The 21,642-nt window shown below is 38.7% G+C and overlaps 1 protein-coding gene across 3 annotated transcripts; it reads right to left on the bottom strand.

Annotated features, from left to right (window-relative positions):
- Positions 1-3,933: 3,933 nt before the first annotated feature.
- LOC123877874 (protein O-GlcNAcase) lies at positions 3,934-21,058 on the bottom strand. 3 transcript variants are annotated; one of them, XM_045924806.1, is made up of 21 exons: positions 20,763-21,058; positions 20,598-20,649; positions 20,031-20,259; positions 19,393-19,497; positions 18,577-18,868; positions 17,205-17,348; positions 16,359-16,473; positions 15,296-15,381; positions 14,700-14,884; positions 13,177-13,573; positions 12,413-12,525; positions 11,303-11,391; positions 10,250-10,427; positions 9,494-9,668; positions 8,505-8,558; positions 7,719-7,909; positions 7,234-7,322; positions 6,230-6,369; positions 5,514-5,662; positions 4,815-4,980; positions 3,934-4,412 (listed from the first exon to the last, which is right to left on the bottom strand). In XM_045924806.1, exons 1-21 carry the CDS (start codon positions 20,827-20,829, stop codon positions 4,288-4,290), a joined length of 3,141 nt encoding a protein of 1,046 aa, XP_045780762.1. In that variant the 5' UTR covers positions 20,830-21,058; the 3' UTR covers positions 3,934-4,287. The 3 variants fall into 3 exon arrangements, with proteins under 3 accessions (XP_045780762.1, XP_045780763.1, XP_045780761.1); XM_045924807.1 differs by having other exon boundaries at positions 13,261-13,573; positions 14,700-14,893; XM_045924805.1 differs by having other exon boundaries at positions 14,700-14,893.
- Positions 21,059-21,642: the final 584 nt, after the last annotated feature.

A 21,642-nucleotide genomic window follows, 5' to 3' on the forward strand; every position in this document is an offset into this window, starting at 1 on the left:
AGATTGTGAGAGGATGACACTGTTTGCTCAAAACAGAACTAGCGCCATCGACTTAACGAATAGAAGATTAATTTGACCGATTCCGTTTATCAACCCTAAAACAGTCAGCCTAGGGTGTACATTCGGGCATATTTCCTGTTATACACACCAGGGTGGATAAACGGAATAAAGGATCAATTTTACTATTTGTCATGCCATGCAAATCGTCATTATTAGCAGGGCTCTCTCCGTCACTTACTCCATACAATCGTAGTTCCAATTTTATTTGAATATTAAGCAACCAAAGTCCATGAAATTTTGCAGACATATTCTAGAAACTAATATCTGTGTCTGTGGTGTTTTAGATTTTTTCTAAATATATGTAGTTTTAAAATTACAGGGGCTCAAAGATTTGTATGTGAATTTTTAAGACCGCGTAACTTTGAAACCGAATATTTTAACAGAAATCTGGAAAACCACAGGCATAGATATTAGTTTCTAGAATATGTCTGCAAATTTTCATGGACTTTAGTTGCTTAATATTCAAATGAAATTGGAACTACGTTTGTATGGAGCGAGTGACTGAGAGACCCCTCTTAAGATAGCAATATTAACATATTAAACAAAATTCATGCTGCTTATATTATTCACATAAATTAAGTATAGTAATTATGTAAATGCGAAAATAGGAATAACTTACGCAATACATAGGTATTAATTATATTATTTACACATGATTTATGAACTTAGACGCGAAGTACTTACTGAGAAAAGTGAACTCGAAATATTGTTAGTATTGGGGCCTTTTCAGTGCGACGCGGACGACCCACGCGGACGCCCGCGACGGACGGCAAAATGTATGAAACCTCAACAACTCCGCGACGCGGACAGCTCCGCGTCGCTCTGAACGCGCTGTTGAGGTTTCATACACTCCACCGTCCGCCGCGGACGTCCGCGCAGGCCATCCGCGTCGCACTGAAAAGGCCCTTATAATGTGTTAGACTATTAGACGTACTCGACGGGTAATTCCAAACAAAAATTTTGTAAACTGTAACTCGTTTCTTGAAAACTTGATGTTCAATGGCATACTAGTTTTGACTGCTTCATAGAATAGAATAGAATACATTTTTATTCAAATAAACTTTTACAAGTGCTTTTGAATCGTCAAAATAATTTACCTACCATAGATGATAGAACGCGATTTTTGTTTGAACTAACCCTTATAAAGCTACTGTTTTTAAGTTCAATAGTATGATGCGCGCAAAACAATCTGAATATAAGGCGTGTGTTGACGCATTCTACAAAAACAGATGTCTAAGAAGAAATAATCTCAGTTTAGTTTTCCTTTCACAGCACTAGAGTCTAGAAGCTTTAATAAAAACATTAAACTAACTTTAATAAAAACTGTTGGTGATAATAAGACGTATTGAACGCCTTATTAACGCCAAACCTTGCAAGATGGAAGGAAATGTCATTATTTACCTATTTATTACATTATAATTTGACTTATTTACTTTAGGCTTATCATCTAAAGGTATGACCTAAATGTGTGGTGATTTTTCAATTTAACACGCTGAAACGTGATAACAGCTATCTAATAATGGAATCAATGCGATAATTCTACGTCACTCTTACCGTGAGATTGTACCAAAAAACATTAAACATGTGAATGTTTGACAGGTTAGTAAGGATTTTACTCAGTACCGAATATATCCGATAGTTTGGATACCCGAAAAAAAACCGAAACCGTAACTTAATCCATATTAAAAGGTATTATAAATGCGGAAGTGTGTCTGTCTGTTTTGACAGCCCATCCGCTTAACCGATTTTGATGAAAAATAGAGAGATAGCTTCCGCCTCGGAGGCATGCGACATAGGCTAATTTTATCCCGGAAAATCAAAACTTCCCATGGGGGTTTCCAAAAACCTAAATCCATGCAGACTTACTTTTTGCTTACAGTCACATGTTTCGCTTTACACATTATTCAATCTCATTATCTCATTATTAATTCATTATACAATCTCACAAATTACATAGAAGAAACATTTTGAAGACACCACAAATTATGCACAAATAGGAATTCTCCTAAAATACTTGATGGGTAAGGAAGAAAACGCAATCAATGCCTTTCATATCTAGCTACTCTAGCTTCGAATAATCGATAAAGTCCATCCAAAATGAGAACTCACATGCCATTTTAACTCTATGTGTCAACTGTCATATCAAAAGTACCTTTAAAATAAGGACTAAAATTGTACTTTTGACATGATACTTGACAAAAAGGGAGAGTGAGTTCTCAATTTGTACGCATTATATCAATCAATATCACACATAGATCTTCTAACCTTTACTCAGTCTTTACTCACTGTTGACTAGGTATAATTCAATATGAAATTTTGGAAAAAAAATGTAAATAGATCGATAACAATAGAATACAAAAAAATCTTTTTAGACGACTACCCAAAAAAGGGGTGTAATGTTTTCAGGGGTCATGAATGTACATGCATGAACAACTGAAACAAGTATTTTATTATTATTTTTTTTTTTTTGGACTTCGTCTGTGATGGCATTTGCTGGCGCGCGTGCTGTGCTTGTTTGGAGTGTTTTTTTTTTTTTGTTAAGAGTGGCTGGTTTTTGTGTTAGTTGGTGTTTTTTGGTGGTGGAACTGACTGGGAAGCGCTCTAAAGGGGCGCCGCGCGTATGTTGGCGGGCGCCGGCACAGACGGAGTCCATACTTGTATAAATTCAATAACTTGAAAATATCACAAACTTGACATTGGCTAATCAGAGTGAAGCCAGATTTAAAGAAAAAAAAAATATATATTTTTTTTTTCAAAAAATTATAGCCAGTTCAATCAGGATGTAAGGATTCTAACAACAGTCAATATCCCAAGATCCCAAGTTATGGTGGAATAAGGAGACTTATAATAATTCAGACCTAACTCAGAGGAGTTTATTTCTTAATTTATTTCCTGGCAGTGGAGCCCAAAAAAAAGCTCCAAATTATAACTAACACCATAATATAGATAAAATGAAATGCAGTAAGTTATACTCATCATACCTATTCGGAAAACGCACATTGCAATTAGGGAATACCGGGAACAAAATTCCACTTTGTTCCCATGGGAGTTAGAACTTTCTCTCTTCTGATTGGTCTGCGTTCCTAAATTATTTTCAGATTTTCAAGCCCAGCTGTGTACCTAGTCATTTATAGACATTTCAAAACTGTAATAGTTTAAATTATTTAATTACCTATATGTGACAATAGCGTCGTCAGATGTCTTAAATAACAGAATAGTTATTTATGTCACAAGGGGTCAAAGCGAAATTTTGTTCCTCGAATGCGTTATTTTGAATTCAGATCGATTTTTAGGGGGATAAACGTAATAATCCAACTTAATATTAGTGTTAGTAATATCATTATATTACTAACACTAATGTGATTTTATTATTTCATACGTTTGATATTGTCGCAAGCCAAGAATTAAGCAGACGAACTATAATTATTCAAGCTGTAACCAGAACGCTAGCAAAAACGAAGACAGGTGATAGTAGTGATGATTACTGATAAGATACCATACAAAAATTACGAAAAAAATCTTTAAATATCCTGTATTTTTAAAAGTTCAAAATATATCGTAAATAAAACATCTGACTGATGCTAAAGATCAACGAACGTTCTGTAAATAGGCCATTCGAAGTCAATGCCACGTCGTAGGTGGGGCGTTGACCCAAGTTTTTCACGCTATACAATGCAGGTTTGAAAAATACTAACGGCCGTATTTACAATCATTACTATGAGGTCTCACAGCGCGCTCAAAACGCATAGTGTATGTTCCACCAATCAGATCATTGTAAATTGACGTCATACAGTCATCTGATTGGTGGAACCGACACTGTGCGTTCGAGCTCACTATGAGACCTCATAGTAACGTTTGTGAATATGGGTGTAAATCACTAAAACTACGAGATAAGACAAATGGTTATTGGCATTGGATTTAAGATTAGCGTTAAGGTAGTATAATAGTAGTCGCTAAATTTTTGCTAAGGTTCTGGTTAGACCCTGTATAATAGCTGCACTACAATTATATAGATATACTGTATTCACTATACGCACTTAATGATCTACATTATAAAATACATTACATTAAAACACATTCGTCATGATTAGCATGGCTAATAATCTTTAAAATAAAAAAGTTAAATTAACGACGTCTTCTCCGTCGTTTGTCTATGGCTAGAGCCAAGGGCCTCACGCTGGTGAGGCTGCGGTGCCGCTAGCGAGGCACATAGAGCTGTCTCTGGCGCTAGAAGGCGCGCGCGAGGAACACGCGCCCGCCATTTCGCGACACCTCAACAAACCCTAGCTTGTTGTAGAACTGTTGTAGGTAGTGGTCCGTTGCGTTTATGCATGCATGCACGCCATTTACACCTGAAATCACACTACCTGGATTAGCACATAGGCTACTTTTTATCCCGGAAAATCAAAGAGTTCCCACGGGATTTCGAAAAACCTAAATCCACGCGGGCGAAGTCGCGGGCATCAGCTAGTAAGTTATTAATTTAAAAAACTTTTTACCCGACTATTAAAATAAAGGCTTTTTAATGCAATCAAATAAGTTACTTATTGTGACACAAGGGCGGTAGGTAGATTATTACAAACGAGATGACGAATGTAAGCCCAAAAAGTTAAGCAAGTGTCACAAATCCCCATCGTCACAAAACTCACAAATGTAAAACGATATATGTGTGCTTTAAAAATTGCTCTCGACGTTATTTAATGCTCGCCTTCGGCTCGGCTCATTAACGCACTAGTGTGGTGGCGCAATCATACCGTGAGCACGTAGCGCGGCCAGCAGGCAGGTCAGCAATCTAGCCGGCGCCAGAGAGTCGGATCTATTCGGCAGCACGCAGCAAGTGAGCAGCGCCGGGTGACTACGCACTACGCTGTCCGGCGCGCGCTCCAGGGTGCTAAACTCATGGAAGTGGCCTACGCATTCCTGGAACAAAAGATATTAACTTAGATCATCATTCGGATTAGTTTTTCATCTGCGGATCATGAAAGCTATGCATCGAGTTCAATACTGTTTCTCGAAAAACGCACAATGATACTGGTAGTAAACGTGTTTTGAAAGTTAAATTCGCTGAACAAGTGCAATTTGTTTACAGCTTTTTAAATTTCTTTACTGGCATCAATTGCTGAATTTAATGTGTCTCCAAAGTTAAATTTACTGCCCTAGTGCGATTTCTTTGCGACTTTTTAAAATTTATTTATTGCTTTCTAATGTCAATTTTTTTGTTTTTGAAGATATCGATATAAGTTTAAATAAAATCGATAATTTCAAATAGTGTACGCCATTTTGCAATTCTTTCCTACAGGACCGAAATCTTTCAAAATCGATATGATAAAAAGGAAACAGTTTCTAAAATTTAAAAAGGGACAAACTCGAGACGATAATAACCTTACCTACGGCTCGTACGAATGATTGTTTACCTACTTACCCCTCTTGTATAGCAATGTGCTATTTATTACCTTAGCAGCTGGGCCCAGGTCGTTTCTCTCCATGAGCTCCTTGGGATACTTGACGCACATCTCCGGTATCCACGCGATCTCCTGTTTCTTATAGAACTCCTTGCTGTTAAGCGCTGCACATGCGTAACCTACAATTTCTCGTTTGATAGCTGAAACAATCAAAAATAGCTAGTGGTTCATTCCTAAGATCTATTCCTTTGGGCCACCGCTTTAGTAACTTTATAACGTTTCAAGACACCGCAGTAGAAATTAATTTCAAATTGTAGGTGTTAGTGCGATAAAAAATGTCTTGACTAATGTTAGTATTTGTTCGGCTTTGGGCCATATACATAATCTTTGTGAGTTTGAAGTAAGTATGTGCTTATTCAGAAGTAATAAAGCAATTACTTCTGACAGAACAAATTAAAATCACCCAACTCACTGAGCTTGGTTAAAAAGTTTTCAATACAATGTTTTTTCATACACCACTGTCAAAACTATAAAGAAGACTATATATTACTACACATGTGTACATTTGGCACCTTCACAGATCTTGCAGTAATACTTTATTATGACACAAATGCGGTAATATTTAATTATGGCACAAGTGTGGTAAAATTTTACTATGGCACAAGGGTGATAATATTTTATGTATGGTTTGTATGCATTAATATGTTATGTATAGTGAGATTCAAAAGGAGGAGTTGGAGGTGGCTCAAAATGTACGCAGTATATACCGTTGTGTTTCATGGATTTAATTTCGCAGTCCACATCGGGGTCGTCGCCGTCGCCGTCCTCGTTGTCCACATCGCCGAGCCCGTCGTCCTCTATCACCATGCACAGTTCAGGCGTCAAAGTTAGGAACGGCATCACCAATCTGCGCAAAGTTTTTCTTTCAATACCAACCTTTTTAGGATTCCGTACCTCAAACGGAAAAACGGAACCCTTTTAGGATCACTTTGTTGTCTGTCTATCTTGTCTGTCAAGCAAACCTATAGGGTACTTTCCCGTTGATTTAGAATCATGAACTTTGGCGGTTAGGTAGATCTTATAGCACAATTAAAGGAAAAATCCGAAACCCGTCAATTTGTTGAATCACAAAAAAAAAATTAAAATGTGTTTCAATTTTCAAAGTAATATAAATCTACCAAGGGTATATATGAAAGGGCTTCACCTGCACATTCTAAAACAAATTTTTATGCATAATAGTTTTTGATATAAATACCCGAGTACGAAACCCTCGGTGAGCGAGTCAGTCTGACTCGCACTTGGCCGGTTTTTTTTCGGGTTGTGCCACATATGACAATTTGTGGAATGTGTGGAACAATTTACCAAATAAACGTTTTTTCTTTCTTCCTTTTAAAGAAATGAAATCACTTAAAATAGAAGTAATCGAATGGGCTGCAATCCATACTATTATAAATGCGAAAGTGTGTGATCTGTCTGCTAGCTTATCACGGCTCATCTATTTTCCCATTTTTGACAAATTTCGGTACACAGATAGCTTGCAAAAGGAAAAACCAAAGATTTTCCATGGGGTTCTTAAAAAACTAAATCCACGTGGACGAAGTCGCGAGCGTCATCTATTTGGTAATGAAATTCATCCTGACGAGATTCATATGCCACTTTTTATTCCACCACACCAGAAAAGTTCCCACAAAATTCTTAAAAAACCTAAATTCATCCATACAGATGAAGTCACAGGCATTATCAGTTTAAAATATTTTATTAGTAATCTTACCTATCTGCCGGTAGAGTTTGAAGATCGCGTGGAAACAAATCACTACAATCAGAGCCGTCTCGACATGTCTTGTGGCATATTGTGCATACCTGAAAAGAAATGTAGACAAAAATAATGTGTACATTCATTAAATAATATCTAAAGGGTCGTAAAGGTCTGGATATAAAAGTTACATGAGACAGTCGGGCTATTTTCACTTGTCAGCTAGCCAATAGGCCTTCTGTGGCCATTTTCAGATACAAAATGTGAAGGATGTACATGGTACAGATATCATAGAAACGGTGAAGGTAAGAAATAATTTAGAAGAAACAGGTTAGATGGCGCCGCGCGGTTCTTAATCGCGCTAACAGATTTTTTTTTCTATGAAGTACTATAATAGTTTACTGTATAATGCAAGTTTCAAGACGTGCGCATACAATGCGGTTTCAGCACGTTCCCACTAGACTCCACGGCAATAGTCTCCTCAGGTCTGTCAATGAACTCACCGCTTCCTCGTCAGCGGGTGTATAGGGTCGCACGTTGAGAGGCAGGCCGGTGGGCATGCAGTGCGGTCTCAGCGCGTCGCCACTGCACTCCACGGGCAACAATCTCCGAAGATCAGCCGTTAAACCACCTCGGAAAACCCAGGGTTCTTGGGCACCACTTTCGAAAGCTTCGCGCCAACCTTTCGAGAACCCTGTACGCGAAATATTATAAGAAATAACAAAAAAACTCCTTAAAAATAGTTGTACAGTCCGACAAGGCTCTTTTAGCACTTGAATGAGGGCGTTGTTGTAGCTTTATGCCGACACATCGAACTATCAACAAGTGCATTTCTCAAGATGGCGGCTTAAGTCCCGATTTTGGCCACGCGTCAAAAGAGCCTTGTCGGACTGTACACATGCTTAAAAGAATTTAAGGTTAACATCACTCGGAGTTACGATTGCGTTCGTGAAAATGCATACAAAATTAAAGTGATCGTGCAAATGTCTATTAGAGCACTGTAAGAAGGTTTGTACGATAAAACGTAATACGATAGTCGCAAATTGGTTCAAATGATTGCCAGTTAAGACTTTGGTAAATTTTGTACTACTTTAAGTGACTTTAACTTAGTGCATGTTAGGATATTTTCTCTCATAAGTGCATCTGTAGTAGACAACCATACTGCAATTTGTATACTTCTTAGACATTCTTGTATAGTTGGTATAAATAAATAAAAACCAAATTAACATCATTATTATATCAAAAGTGATGTGTTAGTGTCACTGTGGATGAAGTGGAAAGTTACTCACATGTATAAGTCCCCTGTGTGTAGGTCGCTATGCTGGGAGGGAATTTTCCAAGTTCTGTAATAAGCAATTCCTTTATTGTATAAAATTGAATGATCTGGTTTTCTAAAATACCGTCTAACTAACGTACTACGAGAAACGACTAAGCGACAACGCCCTTCGCTTGTCTGTGAAAAGGTTACCATAAATACTCACCAAGCCACCGTAAGAAGGCTTGTAGCAAAGCTAATACAGCACATAGGTCCTAAGAATAAGGCCGCAGTTCAATGTTGGGCGCGCACGCAACTCTCCGCGCGAGCCATCGGGTGGCCCCGCCCACCACGAGAAACGACGTAAGCAACGACGCCATTCGCTTGTCTGTCAAAAGGTTACCATAAATACTCACCAAGCCACCGTAAGAAGGCTTGCAGCAACGCCAATACAGCACACAGGTCCCACAGATAAGGCAACAGTTCCGCGTGCAGTTCCCTGTTGGGCGCGCACGCAACCCTCCGCACGAGGCGTCGGGTGCGCCCCGCCCACCACGAGAAACGACGTAAGCGACGACGCCTTCGCTTGTCTGTGAATATGTCACTATAAATACTCACCAAGCCACCGTAAGAAGGCTTGCAGCAACGCCAATACAGCACACATGTCCCACAGATAAGGCAACAGTTCCGCGTGCAGTTCCCTGTTGGGCGCGCACGCAACCCTCCGCACGAGGCGTCGGGTGCGCCCCGCCCACCACGAGAAACGACGTAAGCGACGACGCCTTCGCTTGTCTGTGAATATGTCACCATAAATACTCACCAAGCCACCGTAAGAAGGCTTGCAGCAACGCCAATACAGCACACAGGTCCCACAGATAAGGCAACAGTTCCGCGTGCAGTTCCCTGTTGGGCGCGCACGCAACCCTCCGCACGAGGCGTCGGGTGCGCCCCGCCCAGCACGAGCAACGACGTAAGCGACGACACCTTTCGCAGGTTTTTGAAAAGGTCACCATAAATACTCACCAAGCCACCGTAAGAAGGCTTGTAGCAACGCCAATACAGCACATAGGTCCCACAGATAAGGTCGCAGTTCCGCGTGCAGTTCCCTGTTGGGCGCGCACGCGACCCTCCGCGCGAGACGCCTGGTGCGCCCCGCCCACCACGAGAAACGACGTAAGCGACGACGCCATTCGCTTGTCTGTGAAAAGGTTACCATAAATTAGCGACCGTGAGAAGGCTTGAAGCAACGCCAGTACAGTAATGAAATAATTCTTTCATTTTCCGGGGGGAAAAAATTGCCAATGTCAATTTCCGGGATGCAAGTTATCTCTATACCAAATATGTAAATCGGTTAAGCGGACGGGCCTTTAAGAATCCCGTGGGAACTCTTTGATTTTCCGGGATAAAAAGTAGCCTATGTCCGTCCCCAGGATGTAAGCAGCTCTACAAAATTTCATAAAAATCGTTTAAACTGTTGGGCTGGTAAAAAGATATCAGACAGACAGACACACTTTCGCATTTATAATATTTGTATGGACTAGATGATGCCCGCGATTTCGTTGGCGTGGATTTAGGTTTTTAAAAATCCCGTGAGAACTTCTTGATTTACTGGGATAAAAAATTGCTTATGTCCATTCCCGGGATATCTACTAACAAACTTTGTACCTTTCATCAAAATCGGTTAAACTGTTGGGCCGTCAAATGCTAGCAGACAGACACACTTTCGCATTTATTAGTATGGAGGTATGGGTAATGGTATGGATAACGGCTAATACTTACTTCTGGTTTGTTGCCTCTAGGCAGTATGCTAGTGGCGTGGGTGGTGAGCCAGTGGAAGTCGTGCATCATTCGCAGACCTCGGGAGCCGTGCTCGAATGGCAGATAGAACAGATCGCATAACAGTAACAGATCGTCTGTCGTGAGGGCGTCCGGTTCTTGCGATGATTCATCTACTGGCCTGGAGTAAAAAATTCTGTTTAGTTACATTTATCTATACTAATAAATAAAATTGAAGTGTCGTGTCTGTTTGAACGGGCTAATCTTCGGAATGGCCTATACCTATGTACACTGATATCTTCGAGATTTCTGAACCGATTTACGTTTTTTTTTTAATCGTTAAGGTGGAAGCGACGGGCCTGCCGGCGAAATTCAAATGATTTGGTTTTTCACAATTTGTAAACTAATACGACAATGTAGGCTTATGTCATTTTAATTGCGACAATGGCAGTATCATCCTCACAGGTTTATACAAAAATCTTTACTTGAAAGGGGCCAGTTTAAGAAATTAGCTCTAGTATCGACTATTCTCACAAATTAGCCGATACTAGAACTACTTTCTTAAACTGGACCTTTTCAAGTAAAGATTTTTATATAAACATGTGAGGAACCATGCCCTTTAAGGGAACTTTGGGACATTGTTCCATAAAAATTTTGATTCCTGAAGATTGATGAAGGTGGCCGCATTCGAAGGTAGTCAGATACTATTGATTGCAAAAAACTGGTCAATTGCGATTCGCACTCGCATACGAAGGGACCATCGTACAATAAATACCACTTTTTAATTATTTTTTGTGATGCAACCACAAATTCCAAACGGCTTTCGAATTTTTCCCTTTACTTGTGCTACAAGACATTGCTATTTGCCAAATTTCATGATTCTAGGTCAACAGGAAATATCCTATGGATTTTGATTCTCTTGATGGGTCTTGCCAGACACAACAGACAATGAAGTGATCCTATAATGGTTCTATTATTTCATTTACCCAAAAAATCATCAAATGCAGTTTATAACTACAAGGTAAATAACGAGGCTTTAAGGTATACTCCACTTACTCATCAGTTACGTCGGCGGTTTCCGAGGATTCTACCATCATGTCAGCGCTCAACGGGCTGTTGCTAGGCTCCACTTGCATTGAACCATTCTGAAATTATTCAGACAATCTAAATCTGATGAAATATTATCAAAATATCCAACAAATCTAAATATACAGGATGTAACCAGAACGCTAGCAAAAACGAAGACTGATGATAGTATTGATTTGTAAAGTGGTGATAATAAAAAAAAAGAATACCCGGCTGAGTTTGTTGTGGGCTCTTCTCAGACTTGGGCGCGTTTGGAACCCTCGTAGCTTTAGTTTTAAGTAAAGTAATTAATTATCACCCCTATATCGTACCAGTTTAACAATTTCGACCATCAAAAGGAGTACAATTGTACCTACTTTGAATAAATGATTTTGACTTTGACTGATGATAGTAGTTACCATAAAAAACACTATGAATTTTTCATTTAAATCCTGTATTTTTAAAATTAACAATATATTGCAAATAAAACATCTAACTGACGCTAGAGGTCAACGAACGTTCCGTAAATAGGTCACTCGAAATCAATACCTCGTCGTAGGTGGGGCATTGACCCGAGCTTTGCACGCTATACAATGCGGGTTTGAAAAATACTAAATCACTAAAAGTACAAGATAAGGCAAAAGGTTATTGGCATTGGATTGTGTTAAAGTAGTATAATAATGACACTAAGTTTTGCTAGCGTTCTGGTTACACCCTGTGTAAAAGAAAAATGTAACTGACTGACTGATCTTCAACACACAGCTCAAACTACTTGCCAATCTTTACTTGGCCAGCTGTGGTGGATTATCAATCAACCAGCCTGTTTGTGTCCACAGCCTGGCATAGGCCTTCTCGAGAGCACGCTATCATACGAGGTCCTCCGCCTTCCAGGAGGTTGGAGGTCGTCCCACACTGTGCTTGCTGGATACGTGGATTATGCTTTAATCTAAACCAATCTTATTTGGAGAGGAGGCCTGGTCTCCGTAGTAAGCCAGCAATGGATTGATTGAATAAAGAGAAAAAGAAAGAAAAAAGAGATAAGGAAGCACTTATCTCTATAAGATTTATAAGATTATGCTAGATGGCTAGGATAAAGGTTACCTCGCTTAGTTGATCGTGCATGATAACATCAGAGTCAGTGGCGGCGTTGGAAGGGGGGTCCACATCCAACGGCTCCAAGGCTGGCCGTGTTGGACTCAGGGTTTGCGGAGTATCTGAAATTCACTTATGTGGTTAAGGCCCAATTTAACCAACGGCGTTATCCGAGAATACCTATGTCAAGGATAAAATTAATCGCCACATTTACTCTTGAACAACCTATAATGCGTTTCACCAATTTATTCATATCTTAAATTAGCTATTCTTTGAAATAGCGTTTTCTAGTTGTCTATGGCAGGTTTGAATGAGTGAAAAGAATTAGTAATAATGTCAAAAAGAATAAGCCCGATATACCTTCAAAAGCGGCGGTATGTCTTAGGTTAAGTATTTGTGAAATAAAAACTTGGCTATCTGGGAGTAATTCCATGTTGGTGAAATTGGCCCTAAGGAATAAATAACTGTTATAGTTATACTGTTATACTATTCTAATCATAGTTAATGTACGTAATAAATATACATACAATAATGGAATAATGACTGATATATGATAATAATAATGACCGATTTCTCAACCAGTCTTCCTGACTCCCAGCCGTTTGGTCTGCCCTGCCGGGGTGTAATTATCCGCCCTGTACAAATATCTATTTATGTAATGAGTATGTAAGTTTATGTATGTTTATAATGTATTTATTTTGTACACGGGCGTGAGAGTATAGAATATAGAATAATAAAAATAATATACATATAATACATAAATAAATAAATACCTCCAACACTCATATCCCCATTCTGCTGTTGTTCACCCACCGGGTCAACATCATCAACAATAATTTGATCATCTTCATCCTTACCCTTTTTCATGTGTTCTATAAAACTAGGCGATTCCAACACACTATCATTCGATACGGATTCGTTCATATCGATTTTATCAGCCATCGTTTGATCTGTCTCGATTTTTTCCCTGTTCTCAACATCGATAGCTTTCAACCCCATGAGTGGTACGGGTAGGGTTGAAACGGGTATTTCTGATGGGAGGGACATGTTGGAATTGGCAATTGGTATTATGGGGTTAGGTATGGATTCGTTGAGAATCACTTTGGTGGGTGAAACTAGGGAATTCATTACAGGGGTAGGCATCGGGTTGAAAGTTTCTATTGGTGATATCTGAAACAAAACAAACGATTAAGTTTAGAAACTGGACCTGATTTTGTGATTAGTGTATCATTTACTGAATTGCGCTGTAGTATATTATACTGTAATGTACTGTATCCTGTAATGTTCTATTATGTGTATTGTTCCATAATAGGGCCATGAGACGGGCCTGCCCGCGAAATTCAAATTTAATTTGGTTTTTCGCAATTTGTAAACTAATACGACAACGTAGGCTTATGGTTATTTTATTTGCGACAATGGCAGTATCATCCTCACAGGTTTATATAAAAATCTTTACTTGAAAGGGTCCAAGTTAAGAAATTAGCTGTGCTATCGACTAATTCTGTAAATTTCGCGGGCAGGCCCGTCGCTTCCACCTTAATTCTCTCATACCAGTTCAGTATTCAGCCACAAGGTGTGACGGACCACACAAGCAAAAGCCTGCATCTTACATGTGTTAAAGGGTGACAGGTGCTGTTGCATTAATGTGTAGTTTCCGTTTATGTATTGTGCTGTAATGTGCTGTAGTCTGTAATGTATTGTAGTGTATTATTCTGTAATGTATTGTAGTAAATTGTTCTGTAATGTACTGTAGTAGGGTGATGTTTTGTAAAAGTCTATAGTATATTTTTTTCTATCGCTATTGTAGTGTAGTAGTAGTTGTGCTACTGGTAAGGGTACTAGCGACCTACAAGTGTTGAGGGAGGGTAGGCTTTGTTGTGTTACAGTGTGTAGTGTATCTGACTGTAACACTGCACTGTATTCATCTGTAATGTACGGTAGTAATTATATTTACTGTTCTGTAATCTACTGCAGTGTAGGTATTCATTGCTCTGTAATGTATTACCACTCACCCCAGTAGACATCATAGGGCGATCAGGCGTGGCGGAGCACACATCAGCTAGCGTCTATACTAGTGGTAGTTATACTACTAGTCAAGTATACAAACTTAACATGGTGCAAAGTATTATACTGTAATGTACTGAAGTGTATCGTTCTGTAATGTACTACAATGTATTGTTGGTAATGTACAGTAGTGTATGTTTCTACTTTCTGTGATGTATAATGTACTGTAGTAAGTATATTTATTGTTCTGTAATGTACTGCAGTGTATTGTTCTGTAATGTATTACACTCACTCCAGTAGACATCATAGGGCGGTCAGGCGTGGCGGAACACACATCGGCTAGCGCCTGTAGTTGGCTCGTGTTCACAGTAGGGATGGCGGGCGCGAGGTCCGCAGTACTAGTGGTAGTGGTGCTGCTAGTGGCCGTCATCAGCGACATGCAAGTGTTGATGGACGGCAGGATCGGTATTATGGGCACTGGAGGCGCTGTAACAAATGGCAGCTTCATACTAGACAAGGAAAGTGCGCTTTCACGCATATCAGAGAAACTAATTAATACATGACACATTCCTATTCATAAAAAAATTGGCCATCTTGGTTTTCAAAATGGACGTCCATTTCGTGATCAGCACTTCAAGAAACAACAACATTCCAGTTTTTTCAATAAACGAAATAAAATATGAATATAATCATACTTAATTCATTGTTTAATTTGTCTTTCCTTTTTATGATTATTTCATTCATCATAGTTGCATTATACCGTTCAGATGGTTCTTGCCGAGTATCGCCCATACGTCCCGCGCAATTACGACTAGCTGTTTCCATTGGATGACTTTACATTATGTGTTATAAACAATGTATTGAATTATTTAGTGACAAATTCCTTACCACTAATAGGTGTTTGGGGTTTTATCACAGGCCCCTGTGCTGCCTTAGGTATAGAGAATTCAGGCAGCCAATCGTTGATTGCTTGTCTACAACAAAATACTGTCAATAAATATACAGGGTGTTTGGTAATTAGTATATAATGACGACACGTACCCATGCTACTTTGATCTGATAAATACAATGCTGAAGTATAATGACGAAATAAAATTATAAAAATTTCCATACTTACAAAATTAAAAAAAAATATGTCAAAGTTTTCACTACCCTAACGTGCCCCTAACTCACTGAGATCGTTGGCCATCTTTAAATAGGCGGAGGCAACGACCTCAGTGAGTTAGAGCACGTTAGGGTCATGAGAACTTTGACATAAAAAAATATTCAAAAAAATATGTGGAAAATTTTTATAATGTTATTTCGTCATTATAGTTCAGCATTGTATTTATCAGATCAAAGTAGCGTGGGTACGTGTTGTCATTATATACTAATTACCAAACACCCTGTAAAGGTGTCAGTGCGATGTTAGGATTAAGACTGAAAACTGAAGGTTAACGGTTTAAGTCCCCTCCCACCCTTCACATTATTGTGCCTAAAGCTTGACACTTCCACTCAATGCAAAAGTGTGTCTATTTCAAACAGTTAAATTTTATAAATGGACTTTTTAGCTTATACGTACTAGATTCTGTGTATTGCATGGTAGTACTATCCAACACACCTAGTTTCTCCTTTCACCAAAGGTTGCCTGGTAGAGATTGCTCTGAGCAATAAAGCTGCCTTTGCATACAATTGTTTTTAGTTTAAGTTTCTTTGTTTTGTCTTGATTATTTCATGTTTTGTGTGTAATTAAGTTTTCTATCTGTCTATCTATCTTTTCACGGCCCATCGGTTTAACCCGTTTTGACGAAATTTGGTACAGAAATAGCTTTTTTACTTTTTTAACAGAAAGAGCCCTATACAAACTTCTCTCTGTGGATATAATAATAATATTTCTTGATGTATTTTGACACCATGACATTGACAATATGCTTATTAGGGTATCAAGAATCAAATTGTGGCAGCAACATACCTAAGTGCTTGTCTGTGGTGGTAGACATGTTTGCCCAGTGACATGGGCATATCATCTTCACACACACCCTGTTCGCTCTCTCGCTCCAACTTTATGTCCCACGATACTGCTTCCACTGTGGAATTACACGAAATAAAATATTTGATAATTAAAGAAACAGCTATTAGCTGTGATAACCTAGTGGTCAAAACGTCCGCGTCCTATTTGGGTTGGAGTTCGATCCTGGACATGCACTTCTAACTTTTCGGAGTTATGTGCATTTTAAGCAATTAAATATCACTTGTTCTAACGGTGAAAGAAAACGTCGTGAGGAAACCTGCATGTCTGAGAGTGCTCCATCATAATGATCAACCCATTTCCGCCCCACTACTGAGTACGGGTCTCCTCTCAGAATGAGAAGGGTTTAGGCCATAGTATGCCACGCTGGCCCAATGTGGATTGACAGACATCACACACCTTTGAGCACATAGGGAACTCTCAGGTATGCAGGTTTCCTCACGATGTTTTCCTTCACCGTTAAAGCAAGTGATATTTAATTGCTTAAAACGCACATAACTGAAAAGTTAGTGGTGCGTGCCCGGGATCGAACCCCCGACCTGTGATTAGGAGGCGGATATTCTAACCACTAGGCTATCACAGCTTAGTGCTCCATAATGTACTTAAATTCTTAAAAATCTTCTTTACTCTTTTATGCAAAACTACTGGACAGATTTGGCTGAAAGGAATGGAGATAAAGTATAGGCTACTTTTTATCTTGGAACATCAAAGAGCTCCCACGGGATTTTATAAACCAATATCCACGCGGACCAAGTCGCCGGCATCAGCTAGTAATAATTTAAAACTTACTATGTGTAGGCGCATCCAAACTACATCGTGCCCAGTGAGCCAGCGTCCATATAGGCAGCATGTTGGCGTTGTATTCACAGTTGGGGTTGGAAAGTACGCCGCGCAATAAAGGTATCAGTTCTGGGGATCTCCCACAGTAGGGGCCTGGAAAGACAACATGTATTTAAAGATGGCAATTAAAGATGGTCTGAGCTATAGTTTTCTTTGCTCTATCATCTATATCTATACTAATAAATAAAATTAAAGTGACTATCATTTTGAACGGGCTAATCTTCGGAATGGCTGAACCTATTTTGACGGGCTACTTTTTTATTTTCAATAAAAATGCTAGATAGCTGATAGTGCTATTCTGAATATATTTTATCTCAGCTTTCCATTTCTTCAAAATCGATGCTGTTGTTCCAAAAGCATATTACACAATCGAAGATTATATAAATGATAAAAAAGCATGGATTTGACTCGCTCCAGCAATGCGCGGGTCTGCAATTGCTTGTATAGTATAGAATATTATTGTAAATTGAACAATTGAAAAGAGCAACCGCCGAGTTTCTTGCTGGTTCTTCTCGGTAGGAACAGCATTCCGAACCAGTGGTAAATTATTTGACGATTCAAAAGCACTTGTAAAAGTTTATTTGAATAAAAATCTATTCTATTCTATTCTATTCTTATTTTTAAGTGCCAACATACGATGAAGTGTCACTCAAGTTAGTCAAGTCTTTTTGATAATTATCCAAACTCAACTTTAAGTGCTTTCACATAAGGTTGAAATTAGCGTAATAAAAACGAAACATGGAGGATGCAATAAGGGAACAAGACCTGCCACCAGGCGCCGTCACTGTTATGCCAAAGTAAATAAAACTTGGTTTTAGTTGCTATCAAAAAAAAATGGTGCGCTTTAGGTTCATTGCGATCTGTATGTATATGTTGCGCCTAAGATCAAGTAATAATTGTTTTAGTTTTTTCACTGCTGTTAAAATAGCACCCTTATAAAGATTGAAGTTCGGCCGTGGCTAGTTACCACCCTACCGGCAAAGCCATGCGGCTGAGCGATTTGGCTGTACGATGCAGTGTAGAAACCAAAGGGTAGATTTAATAAAAACTGCCATAATGCCCTTCCAGGTTAGCCCGCCTTCATCTTAGACTGCTCTGAAGTGATGATCACTTAACACCAGGTAAGATTGCAGGCAAGGGCTAACTTGTATTGTAAAGTTATGTGTTAGTTGGAGTATTCCTGACTAGTTTTATCCTGCATCCTTTTTCATTGGGCCTCTACTTCCGTCGAGGTGGCCAGTGCTAAGGAGACTGAGGAGTTCCTGACCACCAGAGATTTATATTTGTAACAGATATCAGTCACAATTTTTTGTCTTCTTACCCAAGAAAATTCTCTTCTGGTCATAATCATTGGCATGTAAGTTATCCCATATGACCGGCGGCCGCCGCAAAACTTGAGTTATTTCCTCTATGCATTCAGTTGTTAGAGTTTTTGATATCACTTTGGGGCCAGTCCACATGATATCAATTTCCTGCGACAGTTTAGTGCCAAGAGTGTTGAGGTACTCCGAGCTGATGACCGTGGGGACGGCCCGCGTAGAACAGTACTGTGTGGGACACAGCAGGAATTTAGGGCAGCCCAGGTGTTGATGGATTTCATTGGTTACGGAAACCTGGTGGACAAAATCATGCATGAGCATATTAATTTTAAAGGATTTTTGTACAAAGATTGTTGTAAAATGTTCACTCAACATTTTGAATTCGGCCTATTTTTGACAAAAGAAAACATATTTGCACAACCAAGAGAGGTGAGCAAGCCCTAATTCGCACGAGCGTTAAAAAAGCGTTGCGTTAAAACCCAGCGTTGCGCTAAAAAGGCGTTGACGTGTGAACAGATACATGGGAATGCATTTGTTCTATTTGAATGCTTTTTTAACGGACGTTAAAAAGCTCTCGTGCGAATGTGGCCTTAGGGAGATAAGAGTTAACACGATAGAGAGGTGTTTGTTCAAGTTTAGAACACATCATAAACTAAATTACACTTTGTTGCATTGAAATTTGTACCATGAGTCTAATAATTATAATCTGACTCTATAGTTCTTCTTCTTATTCTTTGGGGCTATGCATGTTCTTGAGTACCCTATATCACTTCGACCATCTCCAATCCATTGTTTATACATATCAAAGCCATAGTTACCTGTGCATGTGCAAAACTTTGGAATATCTGCTTGTCTGCTTCACTCATCTCAGGCTCAATATCGTCAAAGAGTAATGCAAAACACATGCAACCAAATTGGGAGACCTATGAACAAAAAATAATAACCATTTTTATAATCAAAACTGTTTTGTGAGATTATCAGCATCAACAGATTGCTGACCTGAGCTGATTGCTGACCATGGACCTCATCTTTGAATGAGAAAGATTTAATGGATGGACAGACGGTGGAGGCTAAGTGAAATTGGCACCCTTGGAGTGCCAATGGGATTATATTGCCATTATAATAATGCATATGTAGTGATTTGTACAATAAAAAAATTATTTATTTAGCTTTAATTATTTATTTACTCTGATGGTCTAAAATTTAAATAATGCTGTCCACTTTTACTGTTTATTCCGCCTAAAACAGCCATCCTAGGCTATAGACTCAAAAATGTGGTTCATCTATCTACACCAGACTTAAAAATAATATTATGTAAATTCTGCTAATCCCCCCTATCCAGGATGGATAGCAAGACACATGTTTCTGGATATACACCCTAAGGTGACTGTTTTATCATGGATAAACAGAATATTCTGCTGAATCTGATGACAGATAGTCTGCAGTGTGATATTACCTGTTCCAATTTTCTTTTTAAAGTAGTTATTTCCTTCTGGCTACTATAAGTTATGTCCAGTCCTGGAGATAAAGCATAGCAGAATGTTATGCCATGCGACTTTGCCTCAGTTATGAGAGAAGTTAGATGCTCTGCCTCCTCCACAGTGTAGAGTTCTCGCCAGTATGCGCGATGCTTGTAATCGTCTTTTGGAGCATAGACGTACATGTCTAGACCCCATTTTTTAAGCCTACAAATACAACAAAATGTAACAAACAACTTTGCATAGGAGCAATTGGCTGAGCTTTTGATTGCCTACAAGATTGTATAGTAAAAATTATCAAATAGTGATAATAACTGGGACCAACAGTTAAATATGTTCTCAGAGGTAAGGAGGAAAAGTAAAGGACATCTAAAGTTGGTCACTCATGCAGTTACTAACTTGAGTCAATGTAATTAAGCCAGTATTGAATTTTATTGACAGTGGTTTCTTACAAACTTTATAGTATTCTGATATGAAGTTTAGAAATTAAAATAGTTGAATTGCATGTCACAAGTAGAGAGTATAACTTGAAATACTTGACTTACTTTTGGAATAGATCTTTCCTCTGCTCAGTGGTCCACGGGCGACCGTAGAAGCCTGCAAGTTACAACAGATCTTAGGTCATTCACACCGACCTAACATACCTACTACCTAGCGTGCATGTATAGATACAACCTAATATTGCTTTTGTTACCCAAAAATAAACGTACCTTCCACGACGCCGCATATGAAATCTTTTCGTTTAGAATTTTGTTCGTCTGAAGAGCTTTCAGTCATTTTCTTTAAGCCAATAATTGAATACAAAGTAAAAAATGAAAAAAAAACCAGTAACTATCACAAGTTACTACTTTGATCTTTAGCTACAGATTGGTGAAAATAAAGATACTGATACGAATTCTTGAGACATCAAGCACCGGTTCACTAGGTTTAGGTTTAAATTAGCCAATTTACACGCAAACCGCAACGGAAAAATAAAAGGAGAATTGAGAAAATCTCAAACTTCCAAGAATTTTAATTTTTCAACACAGACATAGTACAATTGGAAAAGTCATGCTTCTATACATCTATGGTCAAACCACAGACTAAAAACAAGGATTTCATGAGAGGCTTTACGGCTCTGGATTCTAGCATAACAAAAACCAACGAAGTATGACTCATACTCACCCATCAAGGGTCCCGTAGCTTGGAAAGAAACGTATAAATAAGAAAAAATAAAGATTTCGAAATAAAGTCCTTTTTTCCACTAATATTGATCTAACTAATTATAGCTTTACTTTAAAATTTATAACCTCGGTCCCATTTCGTGTTTAGTTAGTTAATTAATTATTTCTAAATGAATGTGAACAGCTGCACTGGGCCAACAAACTAGCCCACCAGTTTGGCGAGTTAGTAATGTTAAGAACCTTGTAGAATTAATATGAGTACCTAAATAAATTAAAAAAAAAAGCTTCATTCAAAATATCTTGCCACTAGAGCACCCATGGACCATGTTGCGGGCCCAAAGAGTATATAATACATATTATACCTACCATATTATACCCGTCAAGACGTATAAGTTCCTTGAATTTCGTAGTTCGAGGAACAGTCAGG

This window comes from Maniola jurtina, chromosome 24 (assembly GCF_905333055.1).
Source record: "Maniola jurtina chromosome 24, ilManJurt1.1, whole genome shotgun sequence".
NCBI lineage: Eukaryota > Metazoa > Arthropoda > Insecta > Lepidoptera > Nymphalidae > Maniola > Maniola jurtina.

Coding starts and splice junctions, on each gene's coding strand:
- LOC123877874 (XM_045924805.1), bottom strand. CDS start 20,829: ATGACTGAAAGCTCTTCAGACGAACAAAATTCTAAACGAAAAGATTTC. Junction 20,650..20,762: donor CATATGCGGCGTCGTGGAAG/GTACGTTTATTT, acceptor TGTAACTTGCAG/GCTTCTACGGTCGCCCGTGG. Junction 13,574..14,699: donor GCCCTATGATGTCTACTGGA/GTGAGTGTAATA, acceptor GTTTTGTTTCAG/ATATCACCAATAGAAACTTT.